We start from the raw sequence: 19,772 nt of genomic DNA on the forward strand, positions 1-19,772 counted from the left end.
GTTTTTCTCCGGTACCGGGAACCGAACTCACGACCTTGCGCTTGCCAGGCAGGCGCTTTTGCCGCTGAGCTAAATCCCCAGCCCCCAGACTCAATTCTTGACACAGGTAAAACAGCCCTCCCATCCCTGGTTGTCTCCAATTTTACTTCCTGTTCCCATGACAATTCCATTCACTATCCTGACTCTTTCCCCCACAAATCTGCTCTAGTTTGTTAGTACCCCTTCACCTGTTTAGATACAGATTTCAGACCTCACCAGGCTACTTTCTGAACCGATCAGACAAATGAGAGCTAGGATTTGAAATTACTAGTTTTTTCACAAATTTGACTTTATGGAATGGAGAGGAAGGGCTTCCCACCATAAAATTGAACAAATTCCTATGTAAACGCTACTGAATAAATAAACTATTTTGTACTGCAGCCGATTTTTAAACATAGCTTCACTGAGATAATACTCTTCTAGGTAGAGGCCAGGGATGCTGCTGAACATCCCACCCCACAATGCTCCGGACAAACTGCATAGAATAGGGCCCCCATGTCAGTACCACGGAGGTGGAAAAACTGCTCTAAGCTCTTACTATGCATCTCTCTGCCTTCTCATGTTGTTACAACGCGTGCACACACTCTATCCCTATCATCTGAGTTTAGTCACATGAATCACCAATGAATCATAATGGTCCTGCAACAGTCACTTCTGAATGTTTGCTGAGTGACCTGAATCTACACTGGGGATGTGCACAGCCCCAACTGTTTGTAAAAATGGGCCTAACCATCCCTCCCAACCCTGTATGCACCCCTTCCTCTCCAGTGACTGTGCTTGGGACCTGGGGGTACCCTAGCAAATCCTAGGTGCGCAGAGGCTTAATGGGGTCTGGTGTGAGGAATGTGCTACCACTTCATGAAAGTCCAGAGCAGTCCCAGGGACGGGCTCCAGACCAGCTGCTCAGCCAACCTACAGGAACTGTGAGAAATAAATACTTTGTTTTGGGTAGTTTGATACAAGCAAATACTAACAATGAATTCTGGACCACCAAACTAACTTGTGAAAAAAAATCTCATCAAATTCAATGAAGACTCAAAGCTTTCTGTGTATTCACCCTCACAAGTGCTAGAATGGGCCATCTGCACCCAATGTTGTAATGAGCAGCTGAACTCTGGGGCCAAAGCACAGAATGTGAAGCAAGCTCACTTGTCCAGATTCACCTGCTGCTCCTATCTGCTCTCAGTATTACCAACAGGACACACAGTAAGGCTCTGCAACTGACCTAACCTTCTATCAGGAGGAACTCATCAGAGATCCTTGAAAAAATCCAAGTATATCCAGTTCTGTATTTCCTTGACTAATAGTCAAATAAGCCTATCCCTAAAATTAGGTAAACCAAACTTAGTTAAAAATGTCTCTTTTGTTTTTGTTTTAAAGGGTGTTCTGCTTAAAGACAGGCTCTCACTCTGTAATTCAGGCAGGAATCCTCAAACTCATGACAATCCTCTTGCCTCCGCCTCCAAATGCTAGGATTATAGACATGTACCACCACACAAAACTTAAAGGGTTCTTAAACACAGCTACATATTTTCTTCATAATAATAGTCTCCCTTCAGGTCTGTTCTTTCCTTCTATGATTTCTGCCTCAGTCAATGTCATGTTCACTTTCTATAGGATCATTTACCTGTGTCCAGACCTCTGGTTCACTTTCATGGTTCTAAGTAATAGCTGAGTGGTCTAATTGATTTTGGTAACTTACCCTCACCACAAACCCTGCACCTTATTCAGTTATTCATTTCTAAAGTCAAACACTCACAAACTACAGCAATTTGTCTTCCCTACTACTAGATTTGCTCTAGAATTCTCTTCTCAGTGTCTTCTCTTCAGGATTTATTCCTTCAAGAATCATCAAGATCCATCACTTTGAGCCAGGTGTGGTGATGAACACCTGTAATCCCATCGCTCTGAGAGGCTGAGGCAGGAAACCACAAACTCAAACCCAGCCTAGGGAACTCAGGGATTTACACCTTATTTCGGAGTAAAAACTAATGGGCAAGTGTAGTTCAGTGGTCCCTGGACTCAATCCCCTGTACTGCCAAAAAAATGCAACTATTTTTTTGGATTGTTTTGGTTTTTGAGACAAGATCTTCACTATGGCTGTCCTTCACTCCAGGCTGTCCTTGAACTCACTGTGTAGCCTAGGGTACACTTGAATTTGGAAGGATCCTCCTGTCTCAGTTTCCCCAGTGCTGAGATTACAAGCATGAGCCACCATGCCTAACTTTTTTGTTTTTACAATACTGGAAACTGAATCCAGGGCCTTACACATATTGGGCAAATGCTCCACCACTGAGCTACCATCCCCAGCTCTTTTCAATTTTTGCTTTGAGACTGGGTCTTGCTAAATTGCCCAGGCTGACCTCAAACTCACAATCTTCCTGGCTCAGCCTCTTGAGCACTGGGATTACACGTGTGAGCCACCAGGCCCAGGTTTGCATCTATACTTAAACCCAAGACAGTCAAAATAAGAGGAAGTGAGGGCAAGGAATGAAAACTACAGCTTAGAATTACTACAAACTGCCTGGCAATCCTTGCTTATTATTGTTTCTTCTTGGAGACATGGAACAGCCAACTAAGGCTATATGAAGTCTTTTTAAAACAAGTACCTATCACCACCTGAATGCCTAGAAAAATTCCCTCCATGAATTCCCACCAGTCATTTCTCTTTCCTGTGCATCTACTCTCCCTTCTCATCCCCACTAACCAGGAGTCCCAAGTTCAGATTTAAAATACGTGATGCCCTCAAAATCATGGTTCTGGAAATGTGTCTACACTTAATACCATTTCTTTAATCTTTCCTTTCCTGCTCAGTCCACTACCCATGTAACCAACTGTTAGCTTTCCACTACTGTGATCAAATTCCTGACATAAACTACTTATAGGAGAAGGATCCACTTTCACTACACAGTTTCAGTCCAGGGTGAACTGGTTTCACTGCTGTGGCTGAGGCAGAACATGATGGTTGAAGGGCATTGCAGGGAGGAGAGGACCACAACCAAATGTAGTCCCTAAGGTCACATCCCCAGGACCCGATCCCTTCAAACTGGCCTCACTTTCTAAATTCCCATCTTCTCCCACATTATGAGCTCAAAGGATTACTGCTCATTATGAGTGACAGCCCTCATGATCACCTTTTGAAAGCCCCACTTCTCAATACGAGACTTTTGGGGACATTTTGATCTCAAAAATAACACCATTCTAAAATCAGCACCTGTGGGCTGCAGATCCAATTCAGTAGTAGACCACTCAAGCCATCCAGGTAAGTTCAACCCCACAGGAACTGCTAAATAATCACACAATGCATTCCTACTTCGCATATCTAATTTCTTTATCTTATAATTCACAGAGCTGGGGATATGTCTACGTGGTAGAACACAAGGCCCTGAGTACAATCCCCAACACGCACGTGAGCACACGCACACATGTACGTGTGCCCCAAAAGACAGCCACGCATGGTGGTACAAACCTGTAATCCCCGCACTCTTAGAGGCAGGAAGATCAAGCAATACTGGGGAGGGATGCGAGGGAATGGAATTCCAGAGGGGGTAGATGTCCTAAGGTTACTCATGGGACTGGAGAAAGATCAGGGAGGAGACCCTGAGGCAGAATGGAGAAGAAAAACAGATGAAAGAGACTAAGGCAAGCCAGGCGTGATGGCACATGCACATGCCTATAACCCCAGCACACGGGAAGTTGAGGGTCCCTGCAGCCTGGGCTATGTGGTGAATTCAAGGCCAACCTGGGGCAGGGGATATAGCTCAGCAGCACATGCGCCTGCCTGGCAAGCGCAAGACCCTGGGTTTGATACTCCGTATCAAAAAAAAAAAAAAATCAGGGCCAACCTGAACCACAAAGTGAGACCCTAGCTCCAAAACAAAAAAGAGAGAGACAGAGACTAAGGCAAGTGGATCACAAGTTTGAAACCAGCCGGGGTAATTTAGTCACACAGAAAGACCCAATCTCAAAAACTTAAAAAAAAAAAGACTGGCAATGTAGCTCAATGCTAAGGCCCTGGGTTCAGTAACACAGACCACTCACTGGTCACTCACCTTTTGCTGACATTCCCTTTGTTACCAACCTTTCCTGCTTTTTTTCATGCATCACTATGTGCTCTTAGTCTCCCTACCTCAGTCCATTCACTCCAACCTCTCCACAGTTTCGTATTTTGGCCTCATATCCCAGTTTTCCCTAGATGACCTTATCACACATGCTGCCAACTACCACAGAGTGAAGATACCCACTAAAATGTCAATTCTTGAGGGCCAAGGGCGTGTTACACCCTCCAGCACTTAGACCAGCCCCGATGGCAGTAGGATCTGAGGTGAGGGGAGCACCCGAGGCTCAAACCCAGAGCCTGGCATATTTTAGGCATTCGCTCTTCTACCGAGCTACACTCCCAGCCCCAACAGGTGCTTTTTTTTTGGTGGTCTTTTTCAGACAGGGTCTCGATATGTAGTTCAGGCTGGCCTTAAACTCACTCTGTAGCCCAGGGTTGCCTCAAACTCGCAACAATCCTCCTGCCTCGGCCTCCCAAGTGCTGGGATTACAGACTGGGATTATAGGCGTGCGCCAAGACGCCCGGCCCCTCAATAGGCTTTGAGTACTTCCACTGCTGTAAATCCCTTTCACTGAGTAATTTGCCTCCTTTACATTTCCCCTAACTTGGCACATCCCATCGTTTTCCCTCCTCTCCTATTCGCCCTCATCCAGGTACAGTATTCATCCCTTAAGTCTAGACCCCTAGACTAGATTCTCCACCATTAATTCTCCATCTAGATTCTTCATCATTCACCAGCCCTGTGTTCCCTTCTCTGCCTCACTGCCTTACTAGTCAATCTCCATGTGGCTGACAGTGATCTCTCCAAATCAACATTTAGATTCCAGCCCTCTTCTGCCTGAAGTGACAGACTCTCCAAAGTTTAAGGAAAAAAACCAAACTCCAGGAGAATCAGCTATTCAACTCTTTAGATCATTTCCTGCTGTGTCCTCACTTGCTCACCAATGCAGTGGTCAACACTCTCCCCTGCTGCAGGGATGGTCCTTCCTCCAGCCTTTTTCTCTCAACATCCCCGTACACAAGCATTTCTAAGAAATGCTTCCCAAGTGCCCAGTGCAAATCAATATCCTCCAAGTCCACACCACTCCCTGCTTACTCTCCTACAAAAATCAAAAGTATCTTACATTAAATACAAAAATTGGGCGGGCACAGTGGCGCACGCCTGTAATCCCAGCACTAGGGAGGCTGAGGCAGGGGGATCTTGGCAAGTTCGAGACCAACCTGAGCTACAAAGCAAGCTCAAGGCCAGCCTGACAGTGAGACCCTGCCTCAAAAAGACAAAAAAAAAAAAGAAAAGAAACAAAAAAACGAAAAAATTGGCACTGGGCATGGTGGCCATCCCTGTCATCCCAGCACTTGGGAGGCTGAGGCAGAACTGTCACAAGTTCAAGGCCAGCATGGGCTACATAGTAAATTCAAGGCCAGTCAGACTACAAAGTGAGACCCTGATCCAACAAATAAACAAAAGAAGTGATATTTAAAATGCAAAGAAAAATAAAAAAATAAAAAATAAAACGCAAAGAACTGTCTTAAAGGAGTGTTTAACCTCAGATTACACAGCATACAATCTCAAAGTCAAATGAAACAGAAAAATTTAAAACGCAGTAGTCCAAGGATTTCCCGTGCTTCTGCAAACAATGGAATATAAACCACAATTAACAAATTAATATAATAACCATTGTTAATCTCCTATGATCTTGTTTTGAAATTGTGTATCATTTTTGTTTCCATTCTGTTTTTATCTTTGTTGTTTTGTTTTCTTTTCTCTTTAAACCCAAAGAGATCAATTAATGAGACAAAAAGGGTCACTAGTCTCCACTCTTAACTTCTTTTGAAAGCTGGAAAACCTTTTGAAACAAGAACCTTAGCTGTAAGGAGAGGATAAAAACTGTTTTAGCTCAAGCCACAGGGACAATTAAACAATTTTACCTGTAAAATGGGAACACTATCATTATTTATTTTACGAAACTGCATGGGAAAAGTATATAAAAATGTTTCCAAAGATGACAGTAAAGCCCAAACTATGTAACATAATGGAGGGAGGGAGATGACAGTGCTGGGGACCAAAACAAGGGCCTCGTGCACACGAGGCACACACTCCCCCCACCACCCTCAAGCCCCAACATGTGCCCATGTTTTATCTACCAGTGTCTAACAAACCTTCTGCATTCAAGATACTAATCAATGCAGAAATCTACAGATGTAAAAATTCTTACCAAAAAGTACCCTACATTTTCCCCATTGTGGTTTTGAGGTTAATAATGCTCAGAAAGTAATAGTATTGACATAATTTTTTCAGACATTAACACTAAGTGTTTAGTCATCATTTATTAAAATACATACACAGAGCCAGCCAAATTAAGAGAAAACGCAATAGGCTGCCACAAATTCAAAATTAGAACTAGTAATAATTTATTCAGCATGAATTTAAGAATCTATGTGCCACATTTTTAAATAACTAATGTTAATAGAAAGATATTTTATGCAAGTTCTAAAAATTCAATCTGTTGCTTTAGGCTTACCAAATGGTTTCTCCTTCCTCAATAAATAGATCTAGATGGAGGGGTTAGCCAGAAGAAAGGGGAGGTAAAAAGAATTAAGATGTGTTATATACACACACCAAACTCCCTCAGATGAATTATTATGTACTGCAAACATGTAATAAAATCAAAACTTAAAAAGTACTAAAAAAACCTGAAAAACAAAAAGAGAACATAGCTGAGTGCTTTAATTTTGCCTTAAACTATTTCAATGAAGAAAAAAATGGGAATCTAATTATTCTGCAGAACTGTCAAAATGATGGAAAATATATAAATTGGCAGTACACCCTCCTGATACAAGTTAATTACTGAAAATATCACTGAATTGGTCAGCTCCGTATTTCTGAACGTGGACTCAAATCCAGGCTGTCTGGGACCAGACAGCACGCTAATACACATGTATGTACACACACATGCATGCCCATACACCCGCTTCCAGATAGTATAGTCCCCTTAAAACAAAAAAAAGTTATCTATTAGAAATAAGCTTGCCAACAGGAGTGAGAGGGCCCAGGGCATACTCTGCCTTCTCCCTCTGGCCAGACTGTCATCTCCATGGAGCAGCCCCGGGTAATCATGACTATAGAGGAACAAGAAAACAGCCTGTTGCTAGACACAGGTGCAAGTCTCTCGGTCCTTCTTTTCAATCCTGGCCTTCCTCCCAGCCACAGGAGTCACTGGTGAGGAGGTGATATGCTATTTTTCACAACCCTTAGGCTGTAACTACTTGTTAGATCCTTCTTGCGTATCTCCGTCTTCCTGAGAAACCACTTTGAAGATACCACCATGTATTACAGCAGCCATTGATATTTTCCTACTAATCTATCCATAACTCTGCAATATTTGTATTGTTCCTATCCTATTTCGTAAATGGATGCATGTTTATTATTATGTGTTTCCTACAACAACCATTGAGAATAGTTAATGATTATTCAATAGGTCACTCATGTATAGCCCTATTTATTTTCTTTAGAAGCCACTTTGAAGATACCAAAGTATAGTACAACAACTATTGATAATCTCCTACCTCTTTTGTCTGTAACTCACTATTATTTGTCTATTTGTTTTCCTGAGAAACGATCTTGTAGATAACAATATGTAAAACAATAACCACTGATAATTTCCTACCACTTTGTCTGTAATTTGGTAAGCCCCACCCTATTATTATGTTATCCTTCTTTACTCTTTAATGTAAAAAAAAAAAATAGGAATAAGCTTGAAACCAACAGGGTGTTAACTCTTTTATAAGATTAGTGATTAACAGTCAAATCCAACAGAAATGCTCTTTTAGAAAAGGCAGCAAAACTAGGCATGGTGGTGCATGCCTATACTCCCAGCACTCTGGGAGGCTGAGGGAGGACTGAAAGTTCAAACCCAGCTTGGGCAACTTAGGGACTGTTAGGACTGATGTCTAGATGTCTCCCTACACAGTCATAGGTGGGACTTTTTCAGCAGTGTGTGAATCTAGAGTGTGCGGTTGATTCATCAGGAAAAGCTAGGATTAAGGGTGGGTGATTACTAAATCATTCCACTGATTGCTCTGGCACCACCCTAATCCCAGTAGCCTAGATATAAGGGACAAAAAGAGGCTTGTCTGGTCCCTTCCCTGCTTTTGCTGTTCTCCAACTGCCATGGACTGTTTCTCCTGCGATGCTCCTCTGCCATGCCAATTTACCTTGGAGTCAGCCAACTATAAACCTCAGCAAACTGTGAGCCAAATAAGCCTTTCTTCCCTTAATTGTAGGTACTGGGTATTTTGTCTCAGCAATGAGAAAAGTAGATAGTGATGTAATGAGATCCTGTCTCAAATTTTTTGTAAAAAAAAAGCGCTATGGATGTAGCTCAGTGAGAAGGCACTGGGTTCAACTCCCAGCAATGCAAAAGGGAAAGAACACACACACACACACAGACACACACACACACACAGAGAGAGAGAGAGAGAGAGAGTGAGAGAGAGAGAGAGAGAGAGAGAGAGAGAGAGAGAGAACAGCCCTGCAAGAGCAGAAACCCTGCCATATGTACTGGGGTGGCATCACACGACCCTCTCCACCTACTCCAACCCACACAGACGATCTCCCTCTCATGGGAGCACAGACTGATGGAAGGCAGCACCTGGATATCAACTGAACACAAGCACCCTTCTTAAAATCAAGGGAAAAGTAAATTATCTGCCATCTGGATTAAATGCCTTAGGCAAGAAACTACACTTAGAGGTTGCCAAATCTGAATATAAAGAGATTTGGTTGGTAATTTGAGCATCTGTGGCAAATAAGGGGTAATTTTAGGGAGATAAAAAGCCATCTTCCAAAATGGTAAATAATCCCAGAGGGGGCCAGAAGAGCCAGAAAGCATGCAGACACCAGAAGACTGCAACGTGCTGAAAACGGAAAATAGGGGGGGAGGGGGTGTTCTCTTCTTATTCTCATCTTGTAAATTCAAGGTTCCCATCAAAGGTAAGAAAGGTGACTGTTCCAAACACAAAAAAGCAGCAAAGGTGAGACAGACTCCTGCTTCAAATAAGCCAGCATTTGCAGCTGCTTGAACCTGTTTTCCTTTTTGGGTTTTTGTTTTGTTTTGTTTTTTTTCAGACAGGTCTTACCATGCAGTCCAGCCAGGCTTACACAGTGATCCTCCTGCCTTACCCTCCCAAGTGCTGGGATTACAAGTATGTGCCACCATGCCCTGCTGAACCTTTCTTTGCTTTTAAATTCTGATCCCTGTGTATATAATACTGACAGCCTGAGAATGAACTTTTTCAAAACTTTTAAGAGATGAAGCTGGGCACGGTGACATATGCCTGTAATCCCAGCACTCGGGAGGCTGAGGCAGGAGGATCATTGCAAATTCAACACCAGCTTGGGGTACAAAGTGGACTCAAGACCAGTCTGAACTGCATAGCCAGGAGACTCTGTCTCAAAAACACCAAAAAAGAAAAAGAAAAAGAAAAAAAAAAAAAAAGAAGAAGAAGCAACTATCATTAGTAATACTGGGTCTTAACCTTAAAAATTATTAAGTCTATGGCCATACCAGGCTGAACCCATCTGATGTCGGACTGAGACCTAGTTAGTATTTGGATGGGAGACCACCCAGGTAATAGCAAGTGCTGTGAGCTCTGGATATATACAAATGCACACACATAATTCTAACAAAGCCACTTTTGAATCTGTTTAATATATGAAAATGTGTTTGATGTTCTGTTCACAAAGGTATTCACGGTAATATTACTTATAAATATAAATTTGGAAGCAGCTTAAATGCTAAATATTAAAAAAAAATTAAGCTGAGTGCTGGTGGCTCATTTGTAATCCCAGCTACTCAGGAAGATGAGGCAGAAGGATCCCAAATATGAGCCCGATCCAGACAACTAAACAAGATCCTGCCTCAAAATAATTTTTTTGTTTTTTGAGACAGGGTCTCACTCTGTAGTGTAGGCTGGCCTTGAACTCACTATGTAGCCCAGGCTGCCCTTGAGCTACCAACAACCCTCCTGCCTCAGTTTCTCAAACACTGGGATTACAGGCATGTGTCACCACTTTTATTTTTTTAAAAGCTGGGCACGGCAGCATGAACCTGGTATACCAGCACTCTGAGAGGGTGAAGTAGGAGGATCATAATCCCAGCCTAGACAATTAGTGACTTAGACCCCAGCTCAAAATAAAAAGGGTTAGAGGGGCTGGGGATTTAGCTCAGCGACAAAAGCGCCTGCCTGGCAAGCGCAAGGTCGTGAGTTCGGTTCCCGGTACCGGAGAAAAAACAAAAAACAAAAAAAAAAAGGGTTAGAGATTTAGTTTACAGCAAAGACCCTGGATTCAATCCTCAGAATCAAAAGAAAAAAAATTAAAACTGACTTCTACAACCATAAAGAAATAACACCACAGATACCTTTGTTTACTAGATGCTGGATATTTAAAATACGGCAGCTTAGCTGACCTATCAATAATTCCATTTAGAAAGCTAAAGAAACCAAAAAGATCTCTAATGGTGTCAAAAGAAACCTGCATTTAAAAGCTTCCCTCTTGCTACGTTTGGCCACTTTCTCTGTAGACTGGAGCCACTTTATATTCAGCTAGAGGTGAGTGGCCACTGACTGCTCTTCAACTGCAGCCCGTAGAGGTTCAGCCAGCCACAGCTGTCATCCCTGTTCCAGTAACAGATTACAAAGAGGGAAACTCACGACTTGTGTCTCATTGGCCAAGTGTGGCTGCAGTTATCGCCAAAGATGAAAAGAGTAAAAACAGAAACTATGAGTTTACTGGGATTCACAAGGGGGGGCGTTGGTGAGACAACAGTCTTGTTATGTAGCCCAGACTGGCCCCAAACTCACAGCGATCTTCCTGCCTCAGACTACCCAGTGTCAGGACTTCAAGCATGTGCCACCACACTGGGCTTTGGTTTATTTTTGAGGTAATGGGGTTTTTGTTGTATTCTTTTTTTGAAGGGGGGTCTTTCTGAGATAGGCTTCACTATGCACTTCAGGCTGACCTCAAACTCACAGCGATCCTCTTGCCTCAGCCTCCCAAGTGCTGGGATTAGAGGCGTGAGCCACACGTCCGGCTGGTAATGGGGATTGAACCCAGGGCCTTCACATTGTGCTACTCCTCAGCAACAGCCCCCTACCCACATGCCCATACTTTGAGACAAGGTCTTGCTAAGTTACTTAGTTGCCCAGATGGGGCTGGAATTTGCAATCCTCCAGCCTCAGTCTCACAGAGTACTGAGATTACAGTCCAGGTTGGCCTCCAACTCAGATTCCTCCTGCCTCAGTCTCCTAAATGCTGGGATTACAGGTGTGTATGTCCCACTTCACCCAGCTGTTGATCACTATTCATAACAAGTTTTCAAATTTACAGGATTATAGGTGTATGCCATTATGACCACAGTATGGAATTTTATTTTACACTGTGTTAAAAGTGTGTGTATATAAAAGGCCAAGTGCAGAGGCTGAGGCAGGAGGATCATCACCGTGAATCTGAGGCCAGCCTGGGTTACACAGTGAGCCATGTGAAACCCTGCCTCAAATAAATAAGTAAATGTACATATGTATGCATGCATGTATGTATATATGTACGTGAGGACACTCTTTTGATACAGCGTCTTGCTATGTTTCCTAGGCTCAAACCCTTGGGTTCAAGCAATCCTGCCTCAGCCCCCATATTTAGGACTACAGGCAAGTACTACTGTGCATTTTTGGGGAATCTTTGTTGATCACTTTTGTTTTGAGACAGAGTCTCATTGTGTAGTCCAGGCTGGCCTGAACTCAGCATTCTTCCTGCCTCAACCTCCCAAGAATGCTGGGATTACAAGTGTGTGCCACCATGCCCTACTGTTGACCACTTTTCATATAACCAGTTTTCAATTTTGTTAGTAAAATCAAAATTTCTTTTGTCTTTCTGAGACAGAGTCTCGCTATGCAGTTCAGGCTGGCCTTGAGCTCACTTTGTAGCCCAGGCTGGTCTTGAACTTTGCAATGATCCTCCTGCCTCAGCCCCCCAAGTGCTGCGATTACAGGCATGTGCCACCATGCCCATCCAAAATTTCAAAAATGTCTACAAATGCCATTTTTAATGCCATCTTTTACAAGATGACACGGTTTCATAATTCATTTAAGTAGCTCCCCAAATCGACTTTGCGAAGATAGCAACAAAACCATTAGAAAGGAATGGCCATAAAGCACTTGGTACTACACCGACAGCCTTTATGACTTAGAAAGGCAACAGAGATGGCCCCCCATAGCTAGCAACCAAACCTTCTGGCAAAGCACTAAGAGCAGAGTTTAGGAAACAAGGCAAGAAAAGAGGCTGGCTGATTTACATGAAGTAAGTGATCTAAAAAGTGGTCCTTGCTTTCTTTTCTTCCACGTCCCACAGAACCTGGTAGGAAAACATCATTAATCAGACCCCAGTTAAAAGGTGAAGGTTGGTGGAAACTTAGGGGCAAGGCAACTCTCAGCCGGCACCCAGCAGCCTCAGGAGCACCCTGGGAACCAAACAGCATGTTCCACACCTTCCACTGGAGCCCCAGCAGCTCAGAAGCCAGGCTTGAGCAACTCCCTGCTCAGTGTGCATAATGTTCTTCAGGGGACCACAACCATGCAGCAGGGAAGTCATTTACAATAGTCAGCCCTGAGGTTGAACAGGAGCCTCAACAACACCAGCAACATTTCCATCATCTCCAATCGCTTAATGGTTTGCTCAGATTTCAAGCAAATTACTCTTATTTATTTGGGTTAATATCATATGGCTTTTTAAGCTCTACGACTTTTAAACAAATACGACACAAACCTACATATCCTTTTTCAGTAATTTACACTAAAAAGGCTCAGATGTTCGAAACCAAGACAAAGGGGTAACCAATTATCACTGGCAGGGAGCTGCTGTAAGCCCTTCGTTCTTACTTTCCCACATCGGGAGCATGTTATGAAACCAGTCAGCTATAGTCCAGACCAGCCTTATTTTTTTAAAATGCCGTTTACTCATTTTTTGAACTAGACAGAAGTGATGGTTGTGCAACACTGTGGAATGTACTCAATACTATTCAACTGTACACTTGAAATTTTATGATACGGTTTTTTATCACCATAAAGGCAATAATTTTCTCCAATATTTTTCATAATTTAGAATCTGGCTAAATAAATAAGGCTTCTCCAAGTACTATTAGGGATGAAATCTTACCCAAGGTCTTCTGTTAATCCAAAGGACCATAACGAGGATGTGCACTTAGCAATATCACTCAACCCAATTAATTAAAAAAAATATAAAATTTTAAAATTTTTATTAGAGGATCAGGCATGGTGGTACATGCCTGTAATCCCAGCACTGAGGCGGCTGAGGCAGAAGGAGCATCATGAGTTGAGGGCCATCCTGGGCCACACAATGAGTTCAAGGCCAGCCTGAACTACAAACCAAAGCCCTGTTTCAAGAATCCCCCAAATAGTTAAAAAAAAATAAAAATTTCAAAAAAAAAACCTTAAAAAATAAAAATTTCAAAAAGCACTTAATTCTCATTTCAGTATTGCAAAGGGTAACACACAAAAAGAGAACTGTGGTTCCCTCCACCCCAAAGAGAACAATTCAAACCACATGACTTAGAATAACATTTGGCAGAAGTCCACCTCTGAAGGCTCTAGAAGTGTCATTACTCCATTAGTGATAATGGCTATTGATCCAGCCTCTTGGAAGAGCTGGCAGGAAAAACGGAGTATTTCTGATAGTAAGAATTTTAACATCTATTGATACCACTGGACAGATTTGTTTTTATACATAATTACAAGTCTTTTGCTAACCACACCCCCACTAACCAGTTAAGAGTGCTTAACTCAACTTCAAGGAAATTGGGAGTTCAGAACCTCTTCTCCCTCTGAGGCAGGGACCAGTAGTAGCCTATTTAGAATATTAACTTCTCTGGAGGCTATTCATTAAAAGCCAAGGACAGGACAGTTCAGGGGCCCCAGCTTACCACAGAGGTTATATCCCAAGACTCCCAGCAGATACCTGAAACCTCGTAAATGTAACAAAGTTTAATCTTCAAATTATGTACACTAATAACAGAAATATTATAACAGAAATATTATAATATATAATATATAACAGAATATTATAATATATAAAGATTAAGACATAAGCTGGGCGTGGCAGTGCATGCCTGTAATCTCAGCACTAGGGAGGCTGAGGCAGGAGGATCATTGTGAGTTCGAGGCCAGCCTGGGCTACAAAGTGAGCTCAAGGCCAGCCTGAACTGCAGAGCAAGACCATGTCTAAAAAGACAAAAAAGGGAAAAAAAAAAAGACTTATGAATTGCTTATTTTTTGAGTTTTCCATGTAATTATTTTCAGACCATGGATGATCCTGGGTAACTAAAAGCAAGGAAAGCAAAAATGTGTTTAAGTAGGGATGACTGTATTATCTGCTAAATGGGGACCATTTCTGCATTCATGTATTTTAACAACCTTACTCTCTTCAAAATAGTGTACTGCACATTATTTCTATCCTGGTCACCCAGGGACACCATCACTCTGCACAAATCCTAACATTACCAGGATGATTCATCAATATAAATAAATTTTAGACTCCCACAATCATCAGTATTTCAGCCTTTTTGGGGGGCTTAAGACAGTGTCTCACTATGTAGCCCAGGATGGCCCTGAACTCACAGCAATCCTACCTCAGCCTCCCAGTGCTGGACTACCACACTCGGCACTATTTCAGCCTTCAAAAGGGAGTTCAAGCCAGCATGGTGGCACACACCTGTAATCCTAGCACTGGGGAGGCTGAGGCAGAAGGATCTCTGTGAGTCAAGCCCAGCCTGGGCTGCATAAGCAAGACCCTGTCTGGGGGGAGTTTTCTTCATTTTCCTGACTTTTTGTTTGAGACAGGGTTAAACAAAAAATGATTCAGGGTTGTAATCAGGGTGCTTTGTAATTCAGGGTGCCTTTGAACTCATTATGTGGGGTCACCATGCCTGGCTCTTGACTTACTTTTATTTATTTTGGATTGAACTCAGGCCTCACATGCTAAGCACACAGTCCCACTGAGCTGTGTCTCCAATGCTAATGACTTTCACACAGGGGTATACAGTTCTATAAGAAGTTACCTTTCTGAGCACCTACTATACGTTCACCTTTTTTTTTTTTTTTTTTTTTCTTTTTGAGTTTTTTTGAGACAGGGTCTCCCTATGCAGTTCAGGTTGGCCTTAAGCTCACTTATGTAACCTAGGCTGGTCTCAAACTCGCAACAATCCTCCTGCCTCAGCCTCCCAAGTGCTGGGATTACAGGCATGCACAGTCATTGACAGGCATGTTCACCTTTTTCAAGTAGATTATCATTCCATTTTACAGATGAGGAAAGTGAGTCAGATGTAGGCCTATTTCCCCAAAATCATGGTAAACAGATTTGAAAAACAGAAGGTCTTTTAGACACTGTGATCTCCTCCATACTTTGTCAAGGAGCAGAAACATAAATAGAACAAAAAGACAACCTTCTCAAATCTGAACATATAACATTTTACAATAGATTCCATTCCCTAAAGGTCACTGGAATTGGCCCAGTAGGAAGCCATAATTTTTTAACGTTTGTATTCAAAACCGAGTCAATTATCTGAAATAACCCAAATGTACACCCATCTCTGCACTGTAATTACAAATATTTTTGTTTAAAAATTCTATTTTTGTTCTCACACTGCTCAATTTTAAAAAGGAGATAAACATTTAAAAATATGAAAATATAAACTTTTGTAAGAAAATTAGAACTAAGGTGGTGAAAAAGGCTTCTCTAAAGGTCACTGATTTGCATGCTGAGGGTAAATGAAATTCTAATTTTGGGGATCAATTCCTATCTGGTGAAGATGAGGCACTCCATTTGACCTGGCTCATCAGCTAATTTCTGCATTACCTTGGACAAATGCCACTTGCAAACTCCCTACCAGCCCTTAGGTGCATTGCAGCCACTGTGTCATTGTGTGTGACATCACTGGGTTGCTATGGATCTAGGTGCGAGGTCACTCTTGTGCAACTGGATATATGGGAAAAAAATTAAGTCTAAATAAATAACAGGAACCAAAGATATTTCCAATACTGATTATCTACAAAAAATCCAACTTGTTAAAAAAAAAAAAATTCAACCCAACTTAAGCACGAAAACGGTGTAAAATAACACCATGGCAACATTTCAACACAGCAGTATTCCCAATTTCAGAACCAAAGCCCTTTCTTAATAAAATAAAAATCTTTCTTTGTTAAGGTAATTGGTGTAATTATGAAAGCATCAGTACTGTTACCTGCTCAGAACTAGTAGTTATTCAAGAATTAATGTGTAATATTAGTTCAGTTAAAAGATTTTAAATGCCAAGGTACACTGCATCCACTTCACAGGGGCGATGCATTTTTAAACCTTTGTTACATAAGGCAGGAAGTTAAATATTAAGATAGTGGGAAACCTGTATCACTAATTAGATTAACCCTTCTAGTTTAATTTTATAGTATTCACTACTTCCCCCTCCGCTAATATCAAACTGGTTGCCAAGCCGTTAGATAAATGTAGTGTTACTGACAAAATGGAGCAACATAGGCTGAAATCGGCATCCTAGACAAAATGCGACAACTGGAGATTAGTATTCTCTTTTCATCAGCATGAGGATGCACTAGCTTAAAAAAATAAAAAAGCTTCGGATACATGTAACAAAACAAATTTTTTTTAAAAAGGGACTTTTTCCCCCTTTAAAATAACTCCTCCCAGCCTCCACCCAGTCTAGGCTCTCTGCAATATGACAAATGCAGAATCTTCTGGAATGACTTGATACTGCCTCCCACCACCGCTTTGTTTGCAATATCCGATCAGAGAGAATATATTCTTTTCAACTTTAGGAATTTCAACAGACACGTGCCTGTATTCAGAAAAGAAACAGCGTATGTCACAAATGAAACCAGTCGGCTAAATATCACAACCTTTATTTTAAAGGCAATACCTACCCTTTTCAATACAAAAACGTTAAGAGAAATGAAATGACAAGAGAACAATCAATGGACATGCCAGCGAGACGAATGTCCCCCTCCTTCCTAAAAAAAGCCTAGGGGATTTGCTTTGGGGAAATGGAGAAAGAGGACCCTTTTGTTAAGGAAAAACGTGAGGCAGGTTTCGATTTTGCACCACGGAGCCCAGGTTTTCAGGAGAGTCTACGTTTTTCTCGGGGAGGTTCCTTAAAGGATGTCAGGAGAGGCAGAGGGGAAGAAGACTGGGGGTGGGGGGTGGAAAACTGGGAGACCTGCTGAGTGAATGGGAAAGGCGCCGCCCAGACACCAGAGAGAGAAAGAGGAACCGCATCCATGCGGTCCCCCGCCCCCACGCCTAGGCTGGGAGGAGGGGAAGTGGGGCACAAAGGATGCGCACGGCCCCCGCTCAGCGCCCAGGCAGACGCGGGGGCCCGGGACCCCGCTCCCGAGGCCAACCCCACAAGACCCCGCCCCAGCCGGAGCCCGGGGAGGGCCTCGGAGCAGCGCCGCCGGGCCTCGAGGTCGCGGAGCAGAGGCCGCGTCACCGCCGGGTCCCTGCGGCTAGCGGGACCCTCCCCAGTCCCTTCCCCGAGTGACGCGGGGCGGCCACCTGCAGTCGCAACAGGCAACGCGCCCCCGGGGCTTCTGCGCCGAGGTCCGCGCCTCGGGAGGGGCCGGGGCGAGGCGGAGGGGAAGGGAGGAGACACTCACGTTCTTCATGGCCGCGGCCATGTCGTCGTAGCGCTCCGCCTGCTCGGCCAGCCGGGCTTTCTGCACCAGTTGCTCGCGGTCCACCATCTTCGCGCACTGGGTCGGGCCGGAGGAAGAAGACCTGGATAGTCTGATAGGGCTTAAGGAGAAAGGCTGCGGCGTGGCTTGGAGCCCGTGTGCCGGAGGGACCGACCCACGAAGCAAGCGACGGAGGTGGAGGAGGTAGCACGAGCTGCGACCGCGGGACCCGGCGCGAAGCGGCTGCGGCTGCTGTGCGTGCCGCGGGCGGACAACCCCCTGCAGCCCCGCCCACGCCGCGTGACGCAATGGCCACGCCCACCGCGCGCCCCGCCCGGGCCCTTCCGCGACTCGCCCTTCCGGCGCCCCGCGAGGTTTGCTGCTATCTTCTGGGCGTCTCCCCACCTCTCCACCGCCCCTCAACGCTCCCCTTCCTTCACTTCACCCAGTTCCTTAGCCCCAGCTTTTCCAGACACCCCGCCGTCCCGTGCTCCCCTCCCCCGCTCTTCCTGGCTTTAGGCGCTTGGGCTCCTGGGAATTGTAGTTCTTCTCTCCCCGCGCTGAGGCGTTGAGTAGACCGGAGACAAAGAGATGAGCAAGACTACATCTCCCAACGGGCGTAGCGCGCAGGGGTGGAGAAAGGGCGGGGCCAGTTTTCTAACCCCCGCGGCCGCTGGGGACCCCTGGTGGGGATGAGGGCTGGTTCAGTCCAAGCGTGTGCTGATTCACTCCTCCCCGCCCCCCCAACCTCGCCATTCCTCTCAGCAACTGGGAGGAGGCAGGGGGCCTCAATCATAAAGTGAATTTCCGATTTTTTTTTTTTTTTAACCAGGCCTTGGGGTTGAGGAAATGAGGCATGCGGGAAGGGAAGAGAGGGCGCATCCACTGGCGATCCAAACTGTCCATCTACCACCATCCAGTGCATCCCCATGGGATAGCTGAATTAAGGGGCGTCCACCTCAGCGAGATTCCAGTTCCCCTCCGTTCCTTGAGGTTCTTGGGCTTAACTAGGTGAAATTGTGAAAGGACAACTACCAGTTGTACATACTGGTTAACTTCCAGGAAGGACGCAACTATCTGCAGGCTGACCCCGGAGGGCCTCTTCTTCCTTTCCGGAGGGGTATGCAAAAGATTCAATTCAGCGATCAAGAGCCTATTCGCAGCCTAACGCTAGGTTGTCTTTGGAGGTTGGTTGTCTACCCCTTCTCCCCATTAAAGTCATATCCACTGAGTTCAGGCTGACATATTCTTGCCCCTGTGCTCTGGTCTTTGACATTCTACGTAGCTCACACACCCCTTAGTTTTGATTGCATCATTTACTTCACCTCTTCAACAGCTATCTACTGAACACCTACTATGTTCTAAGCAATGGGGGACAGCAGTACACAAAACAGACAAAACACTCTCCCCAAGAAAGTAGACAAAACAAAAAATAAATATGGAGAAATGAGGTACAAGTCAGTGATAGAGCTTGTGCTTAGCTCGTTGGAGGTCATGGGCTCAAACCCCAGCAACCCAAAATATAAGAATAAATTTGTAGAATAACTTTAAAAATAGTAAGTAAAAAATAAATAAATAAATGAAATAAATTAGGAGTGGGCTATGAACTGTGTATGAGAACCTAGAATGAGGGGGAATGGTACGGGTTCTATCTTACATGCTGGACGAAATGTGTGTTCAAAGAAATTAGATTTTTTTTAAATCTTTTTGAGGCAAGGTCTCGCTATACAGTTCAGGCTGTCCTTGTGTTCACTTGGTAGCCCAGGCTGGTCTTGAACTCACGATGATCCTCCTGCCTCAACGCCGAGTGCTAGGATTAGAGGTGTACACCACCAGGTCCGGCTTAGAATTGTTAAATACTGTAAATTTCTTTTAATTTTTTCTCTTATTTCAACAAAGCATGGTGATCCGGGCGTGGTGG

The 19,772-nt window shown here is 43.9% G+C and overlaps 1 protein-coding gene across 1 annotated transcript in view; it reads right to left on the minus strand.

The window, feature by feature from the left end:
• Positions 1-18,148, minus strand: part of Ywhag (tyrosine 3-monooxygenase/tryptophan 5-monooxygenase activation protein, gamma) — a 31,119-nt gene extending 12,971 nt beyond the window's left edge. The window contains exon 1 of the mRNA XM_005396811.2: positions 17,834-18,148. Within this exon, the coding sequence (XP_005396868.1) occupies positions 17,834-17,920 (87 nt within the window). The 5' untranslated portion in view covers positions 17,921-18,148. The remainder of the gene's footprint in view (positions 1-17,833) is intronic.
• Positions 18,149-19,772: the final 1,624 nt, after the last annotated feature.

Source organism: Chinchilla lanigera, unplaced genomic scaffold (assembly GCF_000276665.1).
Source record: "Chinchilla lanigera isolate Chin_1 unplaced genomic scaffold, ChiLan1.0 scaffold00055, whole genome shotgun sequence".
NCBI lineage: Eukaryota > Metazoa > Chordata > Mammalia > Rodentia > Chinchillidae > Chinchilla > Chinchilla lanigera.